This window comes from Myotis myotis, unplaced genomic scaffold (assembly GCF_014108235.1).
Source record: "Myotis myotis isolate mMyoMyo1 unplaced genomic scaffold, mMyoMyo1.p scaffold_m19_p_14, whole genome shotgun sequence".
Taxonomy (NCBI): Eukaryota; Metazoa; Chordata; class Mammalia; order Chiroptera; family Vespertilionidae; genus Myotis; species Myotis myotis.
In genome coordinates this window covers 29,126,491-29,147,596 of record NW_023416318.1, presented here as the reverse complement: position 1 = coordinate 29,147,596, position 21,106 = coordinate 29,126,491, and the positions used below count along the sequence as shown (strand labels likewise).

The window sequence follows — 21,106 nt, the reverse complement described above, 5'->3', positions numbered from 1 at the left end:
GTTCATTATAATCCACAGATGAGTGAGATCATGTGATATTTATCTTTCTCTGACTGACTAATTTCTCTTAGCATAATGCTCTCCAGCTCCATCCATGCTGTTGCAAATGGTAGGAGTTCCTTCTTTTTTACAGCAGCATGGTATTCCATGTCTAGATGTGCCAAAGTTTTTTAATCCACTCATCTGCTGATGGACACTTAGGCTGATCCCAAATCTTAGCTATTATAAATTGTGCTGCTATGAACATAGGGGTGCATATATCCTTTCTGATTGGTGTTTCTAGTTTCTTGGGATATATTCCTAGAAGTGGGATAACTGGGTCAAATAGAAGTTTCATTTTTAGATTTTTGAGGAAACTCCATACTGTTCTCCACAGTGGCTGCATTAGTCCGCATTCCCACCAGCAGTGCACGAGGGTTCCTTTTTCTCTGCATCCTCTCTAGTACTTGTCACTTGTTGATTTGTTAAAGATAGCCATTCTGACAGTGATTTTTTTTAGTAGCACATTACAAATACTATTACATAGGTCATCTTTATTTATGTGGTACATTTTATCATTAGAAAAAAAGTCACAGTTGTCCCATTTGAATTTCTGCATGATTTCATGCCCCTGATCTTTTAAAAATGTGAAAAAAATTAATTAAAAGAGTTGGCTTACCACAAAATAAAGTCCAATAATACTTATCCTTGCATGCTGATATAAATGATGATAGTTTTGGTAGTGATTGCAGGGAGAGTTAAGATATTTAACTCAATTATTTTGTACCATGTACCCTTTTATTAGTTTTAAATAATGCTAGAAAAAATTCTGGTTCTTGAAAAGTTGTCTAAATGAATGATTTTCACAATTTTTATATATTACTAGAGGCCCAGTGTGCACGAAATTGTGCACGGCTAGGGTCCCTAGGCCTAGCCTGTCCTCTGTCGCTTGGCCTCTGCTGCTCTGTGAAGCTACGTGAAGCTCCATGCTCCAGGATGCTCCACGATGCTTGTGGCCCCTCAACTGCTCTGTGGGGCTCCCCTGCCCCTCGACTGCTTTGTGAACCCTGCGACTGCTCTGCAAAGCTCCCCCCACCCCTCGACTGTTCCACGAAGCTTGAACAGTCCCCCTGCCCCACGACCTCTTTGCGAAACTCGCTGCCGCCTGGGTGACTGCTCCGCTAAGCTCATGGCCACCCCATGAAGCAGCCCGCCACCACCGCTCAACAGTCCCCAGTCCCACCCCGCTGCTAGCCCCCCTCATAGTGAGTGGCTCGGGGCTGGGGGAGTGAGGGGACCGAGAGGTGCTTCGTGCACTTCATGGTGACCGGTCACCCATTTGGTTGTGACAGCACCTACCTGTTTATATATATTAGGATACTTTAATAGCAAGTATATGTTTGCATGTACATAGATACACAAACCAAAACCCAAAATTTCAGAAAATCATGTTTGTCTTTAGCACATGATAGCTTCTTATATTTTCTACTAGAGCAGCAGTTCTCAACCTGTGGGTTGCGACCCTTTCACATTGGAAAACATATTTTTGATGGTCTTAGGAACCGAGACACCGCTCCTCTATCCGTCTCCAGGTGGGACCACCCACATGCAGATACGCCCACATATGAGTACCCAGCGTATTAAAGGGTTGCGGCATTAGGAAGGTTGACAACCACTGTTCTAGGGGCCCAGTACACGAATTTGTGCAAGGGTGGGGTCCCTTGGCCTGGCCAGTGATTGGGCCGATTGGGGGGGCTGGCTAGCTGGGTAGATAAAACAGCAGAAGGTTGGCCAGCCACAGGAGGTTGGCTGTGGGAGCACACTGACCACCAGGGGGCAGCTCCTGCATTGAGTGTCTTCCCCCCGGTGGTCAGTGCGCATCATAGCAACCGGTCAACTGGTCATTTGGTCATTTGGTCGCTTAGGCTTATATATATATATAGATTTGAATTTGTTCTATTGCACTTCAAAAATGATGATATTGACCCAATAAATTGATTTCACTACCTACAGATGGGTCATGATTCATAGTTAACCAGTATATTTAACACATGTGCTAAAGATAGAATGTGACAAATCTTATTCCAAAAGAAAAAATTATTCTTTAAGCTCTATGAATTGGTGGAGTTTATCCAAGATTTGGCTTTGATATGATTTTACTTTTACTTTTAGAAACCTCTTCCCCATGTCCAAGCTAAACATTTCTTGTTGCATATTATAACAAAATATCAAAAATAGGTTCTAAGTTCTTAGAAATACAATACCTTGGCAAGTGTCATTCTATACCCTTTTATAGGTAGAGGTTACAATTACAGAGGTTACAGTTTGCTGGTTAAATGACATTTGTGTAAGTATCATGTGTCATAATTCCCAACTCAAACTTTTTCTCATGCTTCTATCCTACAGTGTTTTCTTACATACTTTCCACATCTCTCTGTAGGCTAAGAAGATCATGCTGAGTTTGCATAGTTAGTGTCTTAGGGATTGACCAACTGGCCTTGGCTAGAATACCTTCTTTACTTATTTTATTCAATGTGCAATAATATGTATAAATAATCATATATATAGCTCAGACTTCATAGGTCAGTGAGACTCCAGTTCTGGTTGAGGCTCTCAGTTTCAGTCATTTAAGTTGTGCAGGAAAACAAATAACCTTAGATTGAAGAGCAACAGTTAATTGGAGTGGTGAGCAGGGAAATTTACTGGGGGATTTTCTTTTGACTCATGTTAGTAGGTTAATATTATGCTGATATTCACATAAATATACTATAAGCCAGGTGGGAACTTTGTGATTTATAACTAGAAGCCTAAATTATAAATAGTAAGTCCATGGTAATCATTCGTAGGAAAAAAGCTCAATAAAAATATTGCACATTAAAAAAAGATTATTTCCATTTATGAACATATTTATATAAATCTTTGTGACATAAAGATTCTTAATTTATGCATGGACTTAATTCATTTTTGAGGAAACTAAAACCAAATATTATGACTGTAGGACAAAATACCTTTTGAAAATATTTTGTAAGTGGAGTTATTCCAGGTTGATGAACCCTTTTTGGTCATTTTGGGGCTTATTTATGATAGTGTCAAACATTATGGAAAAAAATACAAGCTATAAATATGAATTTCTTGAGCAATTTGATGTTTTTATGATTTATGCATGAGAGATTATACAGCTTAAGAATGCACACACTTTCTGTGAGACCATCTTATAAGGGAAAAGCTTTCCTTATGATTGTTTTATATTTCTGTTATAAAAGTGAATCACCTAAAAATATTAACCACCTACCATGTGTAAGGTCTAAGGCACCCGTGGGCAAACTATGGCCCGAGGGCCGGATCCGGCCCATTTGAAATGAATAAAACTATTTAAAAAAAAGACCGTACCCTTTTATGTAATGATGTTTACTTTGAATTTATATTAGTTCACACAAACACTCCATCCATGCTTTTGTTCCGGCCCTCCGGTCCAGTTTAAGAACCCATTGTGGCCCTCGAGTCAAAAAGTTTGCCCACCCCAGGTCTAGAGCAGTGATGGTGAACCTTTTGAGCTCTGCGTGTCAGCATTTTGAAAAACCCTAACTTAACTCTGGTGCCGTGTCACATATAGAAATTTTTTGATGTTTGCAACCATAGTAAAACGAAGTTGTATATTTTTGATATTTGTTTTATATATTTAAATGACATTTAACAAAGAATAATCAATCAGAAAAATGAGTTCGCTTGTCACCTCTAACACGCGTGTCATAGGTTCGCCATCACTGGTCTAGGGTATATATAGTAGGAGAAACAAATACATAATAGAAATGAGTGTATCAAAGAAATAAAAGAAATCTATAACAAGTGAAATAAGATATACAGTACTTGCAAAGATAATAATACCCAGCAGTATAGAATAATTTTATTGTCCTATAAGAATAAATTCTGATGAATTAAAATATTTTCTAGTAAATATTGGATATATATTTCTATACCATCCTTCAAAAGATAAAAAGGATAAAAGTTATATATTTTTCATTTTTATTTTATTTTATTTTTAATCCTCACCCAAGGATATGCCTATTGATTTTTAGAGAAAGAGGAAGGGGAGAGAGAGAGAAGGGTGGGAAATAGCAATGCAGAAGGAACATTGATTGGTTGCCTTCCACATGTGTCCTGACCAAGGTTCAGACCCTCAACCCAGGTATGTGTTGAATAGAGAATCAACCCCACAACCTTTCAGTGCACAGGACGACACTCCAACCAACTGAGCCACACTGTCCAGGGCATAAAGGTAAATATTTTTAAATATTTAAATATTTTCTTTTATTTAAATAAAAAGATGGGGCTCTTGAGAGAAAAATCCTTATAGATTTTGTAACTTCAGTGTAATTCAGCACACTGATTGCATTCCATTGCCAAGATCTTGAGCTAAGAGACAGGAAAACAACATTGAGACAGGAAAACTCTTACCCATAAGGAGTTTACATTCTGTTATTTAATGTTTCATTAGTCTTTAAGAATAAATACTAAACCAAGAAAGTAGCCTGAAAAGTGCCTTTAAATGCTTACCTTACATTAAATTTTAGACAATAGAACATAATAGGGGATGAATAAAAGTCTCTAAAACAGCACTATCCAATAGAACTTTCTATGATGATGGAAGTGCTCTGCGTCTGTGTTGTCTAATATGGTAACCAGTAGGCACATGTGGCTTCTGAGCATTTGAAATGTGGCTAGTGCAACTGAGGAACTGCATTTTTAATTTAATTTGATTTGATTTAATTTAAATTTAGCTACATGTGGCTAGTGGCTGTCAGATTGGACAGTTCATCTCTAGAGTGTGTTTCTCAAACTATCTGAAGAAAAAGGACGAATTATTTTAAATTTCTAATCTGTTATGGACTAATATTTTTGTAAAATGCAATAAAAATTACTACAAAGATGAAATAAGAAAAAAAATCAAAGATGTAAAATGCCACCTAATTTTTTTAATAGTAGATTCAACAGACATAAAATTTCACTGTCAAAATTGCTGTTAAAGTTTCTAAACACTCCCAACTTCTGTATTCTATATCATTATGTAACAGACAAATAGTGTTTAGACTGGTGATGGTCATGGACCATACATTGAGCTAGGTATAGGTCTTTCTTTGCCTAATGTGCCTAAGAATAAATAACCTCCTAAAACCAACTCTTTGTTAAAATTACTGGTACAGATAATTTCTACATATTTAAGTATAGTTCAAAAATGTGGTTACTGATGAACAGTTAATACTCTTTACAAGTCTCGTCAACTGTATATCGACAGTGCAATGTGGTCAGCTTCAGTGTAGACTGGATGGGCTTATTTGATCCAGTGAAGCCATTTTTGCAGTTGGAGGTATAAGCTGAAAAATCCTCCCTTCTATAAAGTTCAGCCCGATGTTTACAGCAGCCAAATTTGCTCAGCAACAGAAAAAAATCCCTTCGGAATGCCTTTGTGAAAATCGCATACAGAAATGGATTGGCACAAGAATTGACTGGATAAAAAAGAACCAGTAAAACTTTAGAGTTGGTTACTGTGATAAGGGGCATTTTGAAAGCAGCTGAGATAGCAAAAAAAGAGATAGGTGCCATGCAGGTGAAGTCCGTGAAGATGAGAACTGCCATTTTCTTAGCAGTCTTTGTATCTTTGTTGGTAGCCATCAGCTCTGGATTTTGAACCATAAAATAAATTTTAATGTAGCAAGCACAAATGATGATGAAGGCCACCACATTGAGCATCAAAATTGTTAATATGTATACTTGTGAGAGAGTGGATTCCACATCCATAGGGAGGCAAATGCTGACCTTCATGTAATTGCTGACACCCACAAGGGGCAACATGGCAATTAGAGTAGAAAAGAACCATCCTCCAAGCATAATCGGAATGGCGTGTCTTAATCGTAGCCTTTGGTCCAGCTGAACAGCATAGGTGATGGTGTGCCATCTTTCTAGTGTGATGACTGTGAGGGTATAGACAGAAAGTTCACTTGCAAATACAGTGAAAAAGCCAGCAGCTCCACACCCACTTCCTGTCTGCCAGTCTATGGCATAGTTATAATACTGGCCCTTGGTTTGGGAATCAACTGAAGCAATGAGCAGCAGATAGAGCCCCATGCAAAAGTCTGCAAAGGAGAGATTGCACATGAGAAAACGGGGTACTGTCAGTTTATGACGACTGGTTAGGAGAACAAAGAGGACAGTCATGTTTCCCAGGATGGCTAGGATATTAATCAGCCAAATCAGGACCCTAAGGAAGTCATAGCCCATAATATCTTCACAGGGGTTAAAAGCATCTGGTTCAGGAGCACATCGGACTGTCTTGGGTGAGCAGAAACCATAGTCATAATCCCAGCCACTCAGTTCACTCTCAGCAAAGATGGCAGAATAACTGTAAGAAGAATATTTAGGCTCAATGTAAACTTAAGGGATTTTCTATGATTATTTAAAAAAAATTCAACAATAATTCTTACTGTTTTTTAAAGCCTAAGAAATAAAAGGAAACAACGCCACAACAGTCTCAGTCTTACATTTATTAAATTATCTGAGAACTCTGAATTGATGTAGGCATTCCTTAAGAAGGAAATAAAAAACCATTTAGACTCTATATCTATTTATATATAGATTTTACACATTGATGCAAAGATTTAATGAAGCTGTTTACAGAGGACAATTTTCTTTGGAAAACAAATTTAGAGACACAACATATGCTTGCTAAATCAAAAGGAATTCTCTCGGCATTTTTTGTAGCTATTTATCCCATAGTTGTCACCCAAACTGCTCTGAAGCTGTTTGTGGTAGAACACAAATGGAATTGGAAGGCTCACATTGTTGACGTAGTCAGCTAGTGGTGGACTTGCTTGCACCTTAGTCCCTGCTAACTAAATAGCCCAGAGAGAAATAGAAACCAAAGATGGATCAGTAGAACCCTAGAAGCAGAGGAAGAATAAAGTCATGGACAATAGGAACAAATTGTGAAAATAGATAATCCTTAGGGGTATGTATTCAATTCAGAGAGTGGCTTGAAGAGGGACTCTGTCCCTAAGGAAGAAACAGTCCCACCTCTGCCACTCCCTCCTCACCCCATTGCTATTGTTTGAGTTGAGGTTTTCATCTTCTTTAAGGGGCAATTTGTTTTCTTCCTGGTATCCTTCCTCCAATTTTAGCTGTCACCCAGTCCATCTGACATTCCTCCTGGGGTGGCCTTTCTTATGCACAAATCTGTCATTTCAAACTTTCCCTAGGCTCTCACTGGCTATAGGATAAAATCCAGACTCCTCGTGATGACCTCCAGGTCCCTCCTTGATCTGCCCCCTCCTCCAATTCCTTCTCCAGGAAGCAGTAGTGCCGCACCATTCACAACATGAGCTCTGAAGCAAGACTACCTGGAAAACCAGGAGAGTTACTTAATACCTCTGTGCCTCAAATTCTTCATTTGCCAATAGGGGCAATAATCATACCTTCCTTGGTAGGGTCATACTAAGGATTAAGTGCACTGACACATGTGCAATGTCTAGAATAAATCCTGACACATATTAAGTGTTCAGTGAATATTAGAGATTCTTATGATTAACTCACAAATCCCCTGTGCAGTCATCTTTTTGGTCCATGAAGTGACTAGTGGCTTTCAGAATAAGTGCTACTGTTTCATTCTCTGTCTTTGTACACATGTGCTGTTACTTCTTCTTCCCTTGCCTCTCATTTCCCTGGTGAATTCCTCCTCATCCTTAAAGTTAAGCTCTGTGATTCTCTCTCTTGATTCTACACCTCCAAGGAGTTTATTCCCCCTTCTCTCCCCCGTGGCTGCACTTAGATACTATTGTAATTATCAAACCACATTGCCTTTATGTAATGATGCGTTTAATAGTTTATTAGCTGCTTGATGGCAGGGGACTAGGTTTTATTTATTTCTGAAATCTCATTGCCTCACACAATTTTGGCTCTGAGTATCCATTCAGTAAATGTGTGTGCAATGAATAAACCAGAGTGATCCTCGCTCTGAGAGGAAGGGACAATCACTGTGTACAGTATGATGCATGTAGGCTCAACAAATTTTCTCTTTGCTCACAGTCTGCTACTATAATCTTGGGAGCTGGAGAATTAGTCATAACTTTTTTTCTGTCAGGGCCATTACAATTATGTATTTCACTTGAGGGTTCCTCACACATTAAACAAGCATTTTTCTCTACTTTCAAAATGTAGCTTCTCATGTTCCATATAAGGAAGTGTGTACCTAATTCAGTGAGTGGATGGAGTGATATATTTGAGCAACGTAATTACTTAAATAAAAGAACACAAGTTTTTAAAAAAATAAATCTATGACCCGGAACTTTAAAAAGGTGCTAGAATTCATAGATAGCAATTTGTAACTGGAGAAGCTCTGCTGCTATGCACAGAAGACTGCAAAGGAAACTCATATGTTTCATTATTAAATGTAAGTCCTCAATTCATGCACATCAATATAATTACCTATCTTTTTAATCTCTAAAGAGGGTGGTTATAAAGCATGGTTAAAGAAAATAGGTTATTTCTTAGCATTAAAAAGATCCTTAAGACCATCTCATTGACCCCCTCATTTTATGTTAAGGAAACCAAGATTAAAGCAGGTTAGTGGCTTGCCTAAGATCCCCGGCACTAGGCACCTGTGGCAACACGAGGTCTGTATACCCATAGTTCAGGGGCCTTTCCTCTACTTCACCAGCTCCCAATCAGCCTTTTTCAAAGTGTTGTCCTTGGACCACTTCCAAGGATCAGAATCACCAGGGTGTTTGTAAAATACAGATTCCTGGCTTTACTTCAAATCCAGAATCAAACTTTCTAGGGACAGAACCCAGGAATCTGCATTTTAAACAAGTTCCCTGGATGATTCCTACAAAATAAAAGTCTGTATTAAATCAAGTGTAAACTTTCAAATGATTGCTGCCTTAATTTCCCTTATCCCTTTCCCCTTAGCAAAACTGTTTTGGCTTCTAGAAAACTTCTAAAAATTCTGAATACATTTAATATCAGTAAAAGGTCAGGCACATTCCCTCTCTTACTCCCCTGGTCCTTCGCCCAATCTCTTTTTTTTTTTTTTTTTTTTTTTTTTGCACTACTGAGTATATGTCTAGCAATATTCTCCTTGGTGATTTATCTTCAGACCAAATACCCCTCTGCGGCTACTTACATTTGTGTCCTGGGATGGCTCTGAGGGCAGCATTGTGCTTATTGACAAAACCCAGCATGGAGCTGTGTTAAGTACTGAAGCTTATGGAGGGAATGTGAATGGACTCATATAGGCTTAGCGATATTGAGTCAGAGGAAGGAGGAGCAGTAGCACCACTGCTCCAGCCACAATGAAGGAAGAAAGGAGAGGAGATGGGAGTTGTAGAACAGTGGGCCAGCCATAACAATAAGCACACCATTATATCTTGGGGAGAGCAGGTAAGGCTTAGTGGCTGGCTCTACAATTTCTAAACTCCAGGGTCTTAGGAATAGCAGCAATCTGGTGGGAAAGGGAGAACGGGGATTTATCATAAAAATGTTTTTGCAGGAAGCAAAATGACTAATTTCAGGTAGATTTGAGAATGCTGGAGATTAGGGGACTTGTTTTCAAGCAGTGTTAGCAAACGAGATTATATGCTCATTTGGGGAAGGCTTGTGGTGGGGGCCAATGAGGATTATTGAGAATGACCTACAGTTTCCCCTCCCCCAAACCATCCCTTGGTGCTACCATTGGCTGAACCCAGAAGTGGTTTCCTGTTGATGAGAAAAAAGCCATACAATCGCAAAAGAATAATGTGGAAGGTGACCGAAAGGGAGGCTATCAAGAGGGAAGAGTGGGAAGAGTGAGAAAAAGAAACACCGGAGGCCAGATGGTGACAGACCTAATTAAAAGAACAAGAAAAGGATCCAGAGTATAATATTTATAATGTACCCTTGATGCTGTCACATTCTTCAACTCAGTTCTGAAAGCCAAACGGTGTTTCTGCTGTCCCTTACAGATGAAGAAGTCTTGTCCAGGAATACCCAGCATTACAGGAACATTACTGCCAAGGATTCCCATCCAACTCTGAGGAGCTACGAGGCCCGGGGTCCTTCCATCATACTACCCTGCTGCCCATAACTTGTAGATTGATAGTGGAAAAGAAAAGGGGAAAAAGATGTAGAAGAGGGACAGGAGATTGGCATGATATCCTAGAAGGGCATCTGGTTTTGTAGCCTGAAGAACACATGGGGGAATGATCAAACTTCTAAATCACAGTAGATGTGGCCTGGGGACACTGGGGTTATCTTCTGAGGCATGTTTTTTTACATTTGGAGGTATGTGAAATGCCAAGGCAGCCAGGAAAATGTAAAAAAAATCAGTCAGTATAATGGTAACTTAGCTCCCATCCAGTATATGCTAGTGGTAGCATTGAGGCTGAGTAATATTGAGCTCCAGAGTGGAGTGGTCAAGGTGGCCTAGGTGTCTTGGAAGGAAGTGGCTACTTCTAGAAGCTGTATCTGCCATTGGTTGATCTTGCTGGGGTACTGACCATATGACTAGTGAAAATTCCTAGTGAACTAAATTTTTACTTAAACAAGCCCTTAATGACATTAAAATACTTGCAAATAAAATTTGGATTTTTGAGAATTTAATATAATTGTAGAATGAACAAGTAGGTACTTATTTATAGAGGTTTTTTTTTTTTTTAAAAAAACCAATTGAATGAGCTATCTGATCAACTGGATGCCACTTGCAAAGAAAAGTTCTCATTTTAAAGGTATTTTTAAATGCTTTGCAAACATCCCCCTAACCAGGACTTTTATTGAAAGAAAATTGTTACACTGATAATACTAATAAGGGACATGCAGAATGAGATAGGGCTTCCTGAGTTTCTTTGCATGCAATACTTACAGGGTTTCATTATTTGGTTTCCTTGCTGTGCTTTCACATTGTTTAGAAAAGTTTTCAAAAATGGAAAATGAAAAATTCTGCCTGAAAGAGAAGAGGTGGAAAAAAAATACCAGTTGAGCTTTTGGTCTTCAAACTAAATCTGATCATGTCTATTTATGCTTTGTTCATCTAAATTCCTTGCCGATTACACCAGCTTCATGTTCTGCACTATTGTCCTAGCTGAAACGCTTCCTGGGGAGAGAGCAGAGGCTTCTGAATTGTCATTAGAGTGCCTCCAGCTTTGATAAAATGCTTGAATGCTAAGTGTTTTGTGTGGGCTCTAGAGAGGAAAAAACTTAAAAATTTGTCAGATTGAATTACAGTTTTTTAAATGCTCATTAAAAGCTGCCTTTATGGTATATTAAGGTTTGCTTCTTGCCACCCTCCTCACTGCATTGGCCTCAATGAACAAATAACCCTTCAGAGTTCATGGCTTTGAACTGTAACTGGGAATCTCATTCATAAGGATTTGGAGATACTGGACCTGACATTATGTGAATTTTCTGCTCCCCCAGGAGTATATGTGGGTGCTTCTTTTTCTTTCATTTTTTTCCCTTTTAGCAGTTTAGCCAATAGAAGGGGGTGAGAGTGGAGGCAAAGAATTAAAGAAGGCCTATATGCTTATATTCTTGAAATGAAACCAAAGGGAGGAACAAAGGAAAAGTTGAGGAAGAAATAGAAGAAAGGACAATAGGCTGTGAGAACCTCAATCTTCCCTAAGGAGGAAGGAGATATGAGGCAATCTGAACTAGGCATTTCTATACACTATCCTTCCCAATATTAACAAAAGAGTTCGTTTCTTTTAGGAATGACTGTATACAAGCAGGAAAATGGAGAGTATATCTGAACTATTTGACCCACTGGACTCATTTTAAATAATCAGCTTGTTATTCGGGGTGAGGATTATACATCCTGAAATTTAAATAAAATCGTGTGTGTGTGCGCGCGTGGTGTGCTAGCTCTAATCTGACACTAAGGGGTTCTGTGTGTACCAGTCTTCAGTTAACATGAAATGTGGTTGTTCTTGTCCTTCAGATAATAGCAGTGGGGTTAGTCTATCTTTTTTGAAATTTTAATCATAGATACCAAGGAAGTTTTTGGGGCCCTTTGCCCAGGCAGCTGTGAGCATTATCCAGACTTAGCAGCTGCAGGGCAAAGGGTGACTCAGAGATTGCACAAACATCCACTGGCCCAGCTTCAGGCTCTGCATCCTCACTAGCATCCAAGGTTTTGAGCTTAGGGACATGGAAGGAGTCAGTTAATCCCACTCAAGACAACCCCTGTGTGACTACATTCCCATTGTACTTTGATACTGGTCCACAATTGCATAATCCACTCCCCCTTTTTATACCCAGAAGTCTACTGGAATAAAAAAACAACAACCCTGAACTAAATTTCGTGCATGCCAGTAATTTCAGGAAGGTTGTGACCTCTTTGCCACAAAAGTGGTGTTCAGAGTCAGCTTTATCATAAACCACTGTCTGTACTGTCTCCTAGTTGGTCTCTCACCAGTTTTGCTCACTTCCAACCCATCCTCCATCCTCCTGCCAGAGTGATATTTGATAAAAGGAAGTCTGAGTAATCTTGCTTTAAATTTTCAGTGGTTCCCCATCCTCTAAACAACTTGGCCTGGCACTCAGAGCCTGTCATGGCCCACCTCTCCCTCATCTCCTCACTCACCTTCCTCTGTGTACCCAGAAGTCTTCCTGTCCCAGTTTTTCTGAATGACTTTCATCCTACTGTCTTTTGCCTTTGTGCCTTCACAGGAACTGTTTTGTCTTTGTGGCATGCTTTCCCCCACACCTGTCTAGCCAACTCCTACCTGTTTTTCAAGGCTCAGCAGAAGTCACTTCCTCAGGAAGCCTGGCATGAGCCCTTCTTTTCTTTGTGCACCCAGAGCCCTCTCAAACACACAACCAACCAGGGAACAAAGCAGACTAAAAAAATAGGCAAGAAAACTTCAGAGCGTGTCACATGTGAAAAGTTAAGTATTGCTTTGCTTTACTTCAGTTACATATGTGATGTGCACTGGGTTACAATGTAAAAATGTAAAAAAAGGTATTTACTATGCATCTCAGTAAAAAAAAAAAAAAGGTCTGGAAAACTGCTTTAAGGAAAGAATGAAATTCTGAACACCCTGTCATTCCATTCTGCATCGAATTGAGTCAGCTGCAGTAGTAAGATGTCCCTCACTGGACACAAACCAGCCAGGAGTTTGTGCCCTTTTGTTCCCTAAGCTGGTCCTTAGGGAGCTAGGATTCTGTTCGGAAACAAGATGGTCTGCTGCTGTGAGAGAAATAACTTAAAAACCTTCTGTAGGGATTTTGTCTATCTTTTATTAAAGATTAAGACATTAGGTAAAATTTATCCTCTTGAGGCTACTTCCCCACCTCTTAAGGAATTATTGGCTCTGATAAGGATTAGAGCTAATTGATCTTTGAAATGCTGGTAATGTATCCATTTTGCAGCTGCTATGATAGCCTAATAATTTAAGGCTATAATTCAATTAACTCAGAATAGGGTTCAGAAGTCTCTAGCTGCAGGGTGAAGTGACTCTTTGGAATTGGTTTTCAGGAGGAAGCAGGATGGTTCATTTTCTTCTTGTCTATCTGAAAATGGCCTAGAAGGCAGGGAGTGCAAGGGCAGGGAGCCCTCCACCAGTTGCGTTTTGATGTTTTAGCTGCTGCCGCAGCTTGGCAGGCTTTACTTATTGTTTTTTACTTACTCTTTTGTTGGCAAGTTTCTAAAAGCACAGCAGTGGCTGGGGTAAGTCAATACAGCATCCAGGAGATTGGTAAATTTTTCTCTTGATGGCAATTTTTTTAGAGAATAGGATGAGGTGGCAATTAGCATCTGAATGGACTCCAGCCCATAGCTAGGCAGGGCCTGTAGTTGGGTGGAAGAAATATCCCTGAACAATAAAAGGGAGAAAGGCTTTTTATTTATTTATATTATACATTTGATTCATTGAAACTTCCTCTGAACAATAGCATCATTCTAGATTATGAGGAATGTTTTCTCTGTTTTGCCTTCCCCTAATTTTCCATTTCAGTTACTCTCATTAAGATCTAAATTCAAAAAAGCTATGCTGTGTTTTTTTCTTATGCACCCCATTATTCTTGTCAAGGTTGAGTATAACTCCTTGTACCTGTCATGCATTCATTAGCATTTCTCCGTCTCTCCCCCCCTCTACCTCTCTCCACTTAGCAAAAGTGAAACAACTACCTGCTTTATGAGACAGCAGGCACACGCGGTGACATCAGCTTTTGTGCTCTACCCCAGGGGAAACAGTCAGGGCTTCAGATGCCTTGGTCTCTGATTGATCAAGCCCTGCAGGGTACGTTTTCATGGAGCACAGGCTGGCTACGCTATTCATAGCTGCTGTGTGGCGTGAGCCATCATCTACCTGGGAAGCAGAATGCACATCCTCTAAAGGCAACCTGGCTTCATCAGTCCAAAGCAAGCGAACTGGCCATGTGGGCAGAGCTGTGCGGAGAGCTCAGGCTTTGTAAACAAGGTTCTGAACGCCTCAGTTTTTCTAGACGAGGCAATGTTTAAGAAACCTCTGAACAAGTTAAATGTGAGGAGGAAGAGCAGTGAGTGGAAATTTAAAAACGCTGCCCATCTTCTAAGAGGTTGCTGCTGATGCCCCATGAAACTCTTCCAGCAGCACAGCACCACCCGCCCCCCACCCCCAACCCACCCAGCAAACTTCCCCAATACATGGGAGGGGATCAATAGGTGATGGATAGACAGATGAACTTGACAACAGGGAATGATGTGTGGTGTTGGCCTTAGTGGAACAATAAAGGCAGGAGATCTGCCCCAGGGACTGCAGACTTTTCCTGCTTTTGTGTCCTTATCAGTTTAGGTACCAGTGTTCTCATTCTGCTTTATAGAGTGATTATCTCAGATGTTTCAGGGATTGAGCACACGACTCTGCAGGCCTGGTTGTGGTGGTGGTGGTGGTGGTGTGTGTGTTGGGGGGGATATATTTTAACTTGGAATTCTAGAAATGACAAGGACTCATTACAAAGGAGTGTATCTCTGATAATAGATTTTCAGTCTCAGTGACAGAGTTGTAGGGAAAATATTTTGGGGGCGTGGATGGAAGGAATTCATATAGACACCACTTAAATCCACAGGCGAAATGATAATAGCTTCTTGGGAAGTAAGAGATGTGTCTGGTCCCACTGTTCTGAAGAAGACCAGGTGCCTGCAGTGCTCACAGTCCTTTCAAAGTAGGCCTACCAAGCAGCTCTTCAAGCAAACACTGTCATGCAGGGTGCCCTGTGCCTGACCCAGAGGCAATTCCCTTCAGCTGTTCAGTGGCCAGGTTGGCGGCCAACCTGCTGTAAGAGCTCTGCTCACAGGATGTGCTAGATTGGGGAGCCATCAACCAACCTGTCAGAGTCTGAGTCTGGTATATGTTAAATGTAAGGTATATTGAAGGGGACCCCCTAGGATAGGATGGCAGAAGCTGAGAGATAGCAGAGAAGGAAGTAGGCAGGAGCCATGAGGTAGTGGGAACCATAAGGAAGCATAAGTCATAAGTCATAAGTAAGCGTGAGACCGAGTGGAGAGTAGAGAGAGGATTGACAGGGGTAGAAGTGAGGAAGAAAAGAGAATCAGAATGGATGGTGGTAGAAGCTGGGAAGTAGATGAAGTCAGGAGTGGATGGTGTGAGGGGTAGGCACTAGTACAGGCGGGGGTTGATAGTGATAGGGGTTAGGAAGTAGACAGAGGCAAGAATTGATAGTGAATAGGAGAGTTAGGGAGCAGATGGTTAGAAGTTAGTGGCAGAGCTAAGAAGTTTGGAGTTTATAATGGTGGGAGATAGAAAGTAGACAAAATCATGAATTGATACTGGCAGGAGCTAGGATAAAAAGATTAATTGGGTAAGTTCATTTCTTCCCCTGCTTAAAACCCGAGAGCCTCTTCATCTCACGCAGAGAACAGGCAAATCCTTCTAATGGTCACAAGGCCCTCCGTGACGTGGCTCCCTGCCACTTGTCTGTCCTTAGGTTTAAGGACTGTCCTCTTTGCTCACTCTACCACACCAGCCTTCTTTCTCCTCTTCAAATACACAAGGCGGGTTCCTGCCTCAGGGCCTTTGCTTTTGCTGTTCCTTCTGCCTGGAATGCTCTTCCTGCTGAAATCCACATAACTTGCTCTCTTACTTCTTTCAGGTATTTGCTTAAATGACAACATTTTAGGATATTCTTTCCTGACCATCCTCTTTAAAATGGCAACTCCCCTTCCCAACCTTTCACCCCCAACTGTATCTTCTCCACAACCAATACCATCTTGCACACTACATCTTTTCTTTACTTATTTGATCCTGTCTGTTTCCCCATGCTTCTGTTCACTGTCTTTCTAGAGCTTTTCCCATTTTCTCTTGTTTGTTGCTTTGCTTGTTAGTTTCTATTTGCCCTATGTGTCTGTAGTCCCTTTAAGGGCAAGGAGCAGAGCTGGTTTGCTCATCAGCCTCTCCAGCATGGTGCCTGGCAGACAGGACGTGTCAGCCCATGCTTGTTGAATGCATGATAACAGTGTACTAGACTAGCAAGTAATGGACTGGCACAAGGGGTGACGAGACACCCTGCATTAGAGCTTCAGTGTCTGGACCTGTTGCATTTCTCCCTGAAACCTGACTGCAGCAGAGGTTGTTTGCTGTAGGATGTTTCCGGCTTCCCAAGGCTTTGTCAGGAGACAGCTGATCCCATTTCCTGTTCCTCTTAATTTCCCCACGTGTCCTCACACTAAACCCCTGTAACTAAGGGAACTTGGCTCCACTCCCTGCACCCTCAGAGAGCCTGACACACAGAACATCAGCCTTGTCCAGCAGGTGTCAGGGTGAGTCAGACCTCTAGCCCAAGATGGCCAGGAGTGGATGCCAGGTGGGGAGCCACCCTTTGGCGGCTCACGAGGAGGCCTCCATATTTAGTGTTATGAGTTGAATTATGTTCTCCCAGCTTCATACATTGAAGTTGTGACCCTCAGTACCTCAGAATGTGACCTTATTTGGAAATAGGGTCTTTATAGAGGTAAGCAAGTTAAAGTGAGCTCATTAGGATGGGCCCTAATCTAGTATGACTGGTAACCTTATACAAAGAGGGAACACGGGAACCAGACAGTCATGCACAGAGTGTCATGTAGAGATTGGAATTACACTGCCACGACATAAGGAAGTACTAGCAGTGAGAAGAGAGGCCTGGAACAGTCCCTCCCTGCTGCCCTCAGAAGGGACCAGCCCTGCTGTCCCCTTGATTTCAGACTTCCGGCCTTCAGAGCTGGGAGACAATACATTTCCAATGTTTAAGCCATGCAATTGGTGGTGCTTTGTTACAGCAACCCTTTCACATGTAGAGGCTGATGCCCCACAAACCAGGTTGGGGATAACGTGGCTAGACACCCTAAGCAGGCCTGTTGGGGTGCACTGGGTGGGTGGGGAGGCAGCACCACTGTACTTACAAGATGTTGGGCCCTGTGGCCCCCTGGAAGGCTCCGTGGTGCATCTTCTTCAGGTGTGCGTTTCCCTTCAGCTCCCTGTGGGGAAGGACAGTGTCCTTAGTGGAGTCTGCACCTCCTGTGTAACCTGTCACAGCTGTGTACACTCATGCTTGGGCTAGCCTGTGCATGGTGCTCAGGGTTGAGGGGTACATGGGGCACTGTAGGTAAAGTGGGAGAAAGACATGCTAGTCTTGGCAAAATTGTGAAATTGTGTATTTGGCCCCACCTTTCCTTTGTGATTTCCCCTACTGGCTGGAACTTTTTGTCCTGCAACTTAAAGGGCTCTCACCCCTTCTGCCCTGTGGTTATGGGCGATTACTGTCACAGCTGGGAGGAGGAGGGTGCTGTTCCAGTGTTCAGGGCTGGAGGGTGAAGTGCAGCCTGCCCTGGATCAAGGCTCTCAGTTGTCCTGACCTTGGAGGTCTCAGAAGTTACTAGTGATATACTGAGGTTTGCAAATACTTTCCTTAAAAAGAAAAAGTAGGGTTCATTCAATGTCACCCCTTTTATCATGTTAATTGTACTTTTTTTTTTTTTAAATGTATTTGTAAGGGGGTGAGAAAGGATGGAAGTACAGGCTGTGGAGAAAATTGTCGCATTACCAGGGAGCCCTGCTGGTGTGTGCTGTGTATGTGATCATAACCAGGTGTGCATGTTATGGAAACAAAAGATTCAGGGCCACTGCTCTTGCCTGTGGCAGAAGCCCAGAGCTGCTAAGGCAGAGGCTACCTGAGGGATTCTGTTCCCTTTAACTCAAAGCAGCTCAGCACGAACTCTCAGAGATACTCCAGGCTGGCCCTGCAGAGTAGCCTCCTGTCTGGGCTCTGAGGCTGGGCTCCAAGCACAGGCCCTTCTCTGGGTGGTCAAAGGAGCTGTGAGAGGAGTCCCTGGGCTCAGTCTTGCCAGCCTTCTTTTCAGCACTTTCTTCCTATAAGAGAAGGGGGGGGGGACTCAAAGAGTATTCTGGAATCCCTGGGCAGTGGCACAGTAGACGTCCACTGTTGGTGTGATTTTGAGCATGGGAACAGGATTCTTCTGCATCATGTTACAGTGTTACATGGCAGAACAGATGCACCAACACCAGCCTCTCCCCTGCAGGATGGCTAGGTAATTACCTGGCACATCTCATAGTGTTCCATCTTCTCCAGCGTCTGCGCATGTCTCCATGCAAGAGCCCCTGTATCTTCCTTCCTGGGTAGCTGTTTTCCACGTGCTTCTACTAAGCATTATCCTTGGAATCCCTCAGCCCTTTCATCAGAAAGCACCTGTCAGTCCCACATCACCCCCTTCCCTGGGTATATTTCCACTTTCAAAAGATGAGGTTGTCAGAGTCAGTTGCTGTTTAAAATCTAAATCAAAAGACTCTTTCCTTCCTGAGCCTCCATGGTTGTTCCTCCTGATTTGGTTTGTTTTAATTATGTTCAGTTCTGGTCACAAATTGTTGAAACTGAGTTCTGTGAGCAAATAATCCTCATGTCAGCCAGGTCCAATTAATTTTTTCAAATTTCATGACACCATCTTGCATGTTTCATTAAAATTCAGATCTTTCTGGGTACTGATAACTGCATTGTGTAACTTGGTCAAAGGTAAATCAAATTCTTCGACCCCTTTTTTCTGGAGGGCACTTTTGGGAACTCTCCCAGGTAACCTGGTCCTCCCATTGTGAGAAACATAGGCAGCATGGCCTTTTGAAACAGAGTGGGGAACCCCCAACTCAACCCAAAACTTTCCTAACATGGTGCTGTGGGAATGATGTGGCCTGACTCTTGGACCCTTGGAGGTATCTGAGGACAACCTTCCAATACTGCCCCTCTCCACCCTGTCCTGCCTTAGTAAGTAGAGTGCTTGAGAACTTGACAGAGCTTTGGTGTCATTCTGAACACCTTTGGACAGGCCTATTAATGGGGAAGGTGTCAGACCCTGGGCTGAATGTAGAGTTTGAAACTTTTTCTTAACAGTTTTGAAAACTCCTCCTCCTTCTGTGCTTAAATCTTTCAATGGGTCTTATTCTTAGAAGAGAATTCAGTCTTCTCTCCATAGCCCCTCAGTTCTGCATGATTCGCTCCTACTTTATCTCCAGGTTTATCCCACACCAGTCTTCCCCTTGCAGATGACCCTCCAATCCCACCAGCCTCCTCGAAATTCCTGGAGCTTAGAAATTCCGTTTCTTTCCCAACTCAGGACCTTTGCATATGCTGCTTCTTTCTGTAACACACTTCCCTTGCTATTGCCATGGTGGACTCCTTGCCATCTTTTAGGCTCAGCCTAAATATCATATTCTCAGTGAGGCTATCACCTAGCCTAAAGTCAGTCGCCCCTCTGTACTCTCGCAGATCTCAGCAATAGGTTATTTTCTTCATAGTACAAATCACTACCTGCAAGAAATTAACTTACCCCCTTTTTGTCTGTGCCTTATGCTAGAACAGAAACTTCCGGAGGACAGGGAGTGTTTCTACTCTACCATGCGACCCAGCACTTAACAAAGTGCCTAATATATTGGTGATGCTTAATAAATGCTTTTTGAACGAATAAATGAATGATATTGATTTCTGTTCTTGCTTTCTTCTTTCTCCCAACGATGAGGTATGGGGGATTCAGAACCTTGAGTAGTTGTATTATTCGAAGTTCACGCGCATTCTGGCATCTCTGAAGCAGCGGAGACTGGTGACCAAGGCCCTCCTTCCTGAAGTCCTGTTTTCCCTGACCTCCCAAGGTCTACTCCACTGGTTTCCTTCCACCTGGTTGCTTTTGCTTTGGCTTCTCTTCCTCATGTCTTGTTCCCCAGGTTTTATATTCAGTCCTCTTATTTTCCCCCTTGCGTAGGTGACCTCAGCCACAAAGGACTTTAGCTGCCCCCTCTCTTCAGATAACCCTGACATCTGTGTGTCTAGCTCTGAGCTACCCTTTCTAACCCTCTGCCGTCCCTGCTAACAGATGACCCTCTAGGTTTTCATTTCCTACTGAACGGAGTCCAAATTCTTTACTCTGGCATCTAAGGCACTTCCTGCTGTGTCCACCCATAACTAGAACTTTCTAATAGCTACTGCAGTGGGGCCTTGACTTAGAGTGTCCCAACTAATGAGTTTTTTGAGATACCAGCTGTCTCTTGGCCTATTTTTTGCATTGAGTTGACAGAGTAATTTGAGTTAACGAGCTCCTTAACAAGCTCAGTCTCCGAACGAATTAAACTCGTAAGTCAAGGACCCACTGTATTTGCTGGTCTATGAAAACATCTCTTGCTTCCTCTCCTGGGCCATTCTTTTTGTTATCCTTGGCCTGGAATGCATTTTCCTTCTGTCTTTGCCTCTCTCGGGCCCAGCTCAAAGTCTGCCTCTCTCGTGAGGCTTTCTCTGGTTTCCTTCTCCCTGTCTTCTGTTTCAGTTACGACTTAGTGTACAGTTTGCATACCATTTGGAGATGCCTCTTCCTAGGCTGTAGGCTCTGTCAATGCAAACACCAGGTTTATTCATGCTCATTTCCTCTGAAAATATAGCATGTTCCCTTCAACACAGCTGATGCTTGGCACACACTTTTTGAGTGGATAATGGAATGAGGCATCTGAGAGCACTGTGCCAAGAGAGTATAGGCCTCTGATTTAAATTTGGCAGAAAGAGATTCACTTGGCTGGACTGGACCCTTCATTAAATTCAAGTCAAGAAGAAAATGATGGGAAATTTACTCCATGATAGG

At 42.0% G+C, this 21,106-nt stretch overlaps 1 protein-coding gene across 1 annotated transcript in view; it reads right to left on the bottom strand.

The window, feature by feature from the left end:
* Positions 1–5,232: 5,232 nt before the first annotated feature.
* LHCGR (luteinizing hormone/choriogonadotropin receptor) overlaps positions 5,233–21,106 on the bottom strand; it is a 56,292-nt gene continuing 40,418 nt past the window's right edge. Inside the window, exons 8-11 of the mRNA XM_036335535.1 lie at positions 17,378–17,452; positions 13,629–13,814; positions 10,865–10,945; positions 5,233–6,376 (exon numbers count right to left, since the gene is read on the bottom strand). Of these exons, the coding sequence (XP_036191428.1) occupies positions 5,233–6,376; positions 10,865–10,945; positions 13,629–13,814; positions 17,378–17,452 (1,486 nt within the window). The remainder of the gene's footprint in view (positions 6,377–10,864; positions 10,946–13,628; positions 13,815–17,377; positions 17,453–21,106) is intronic.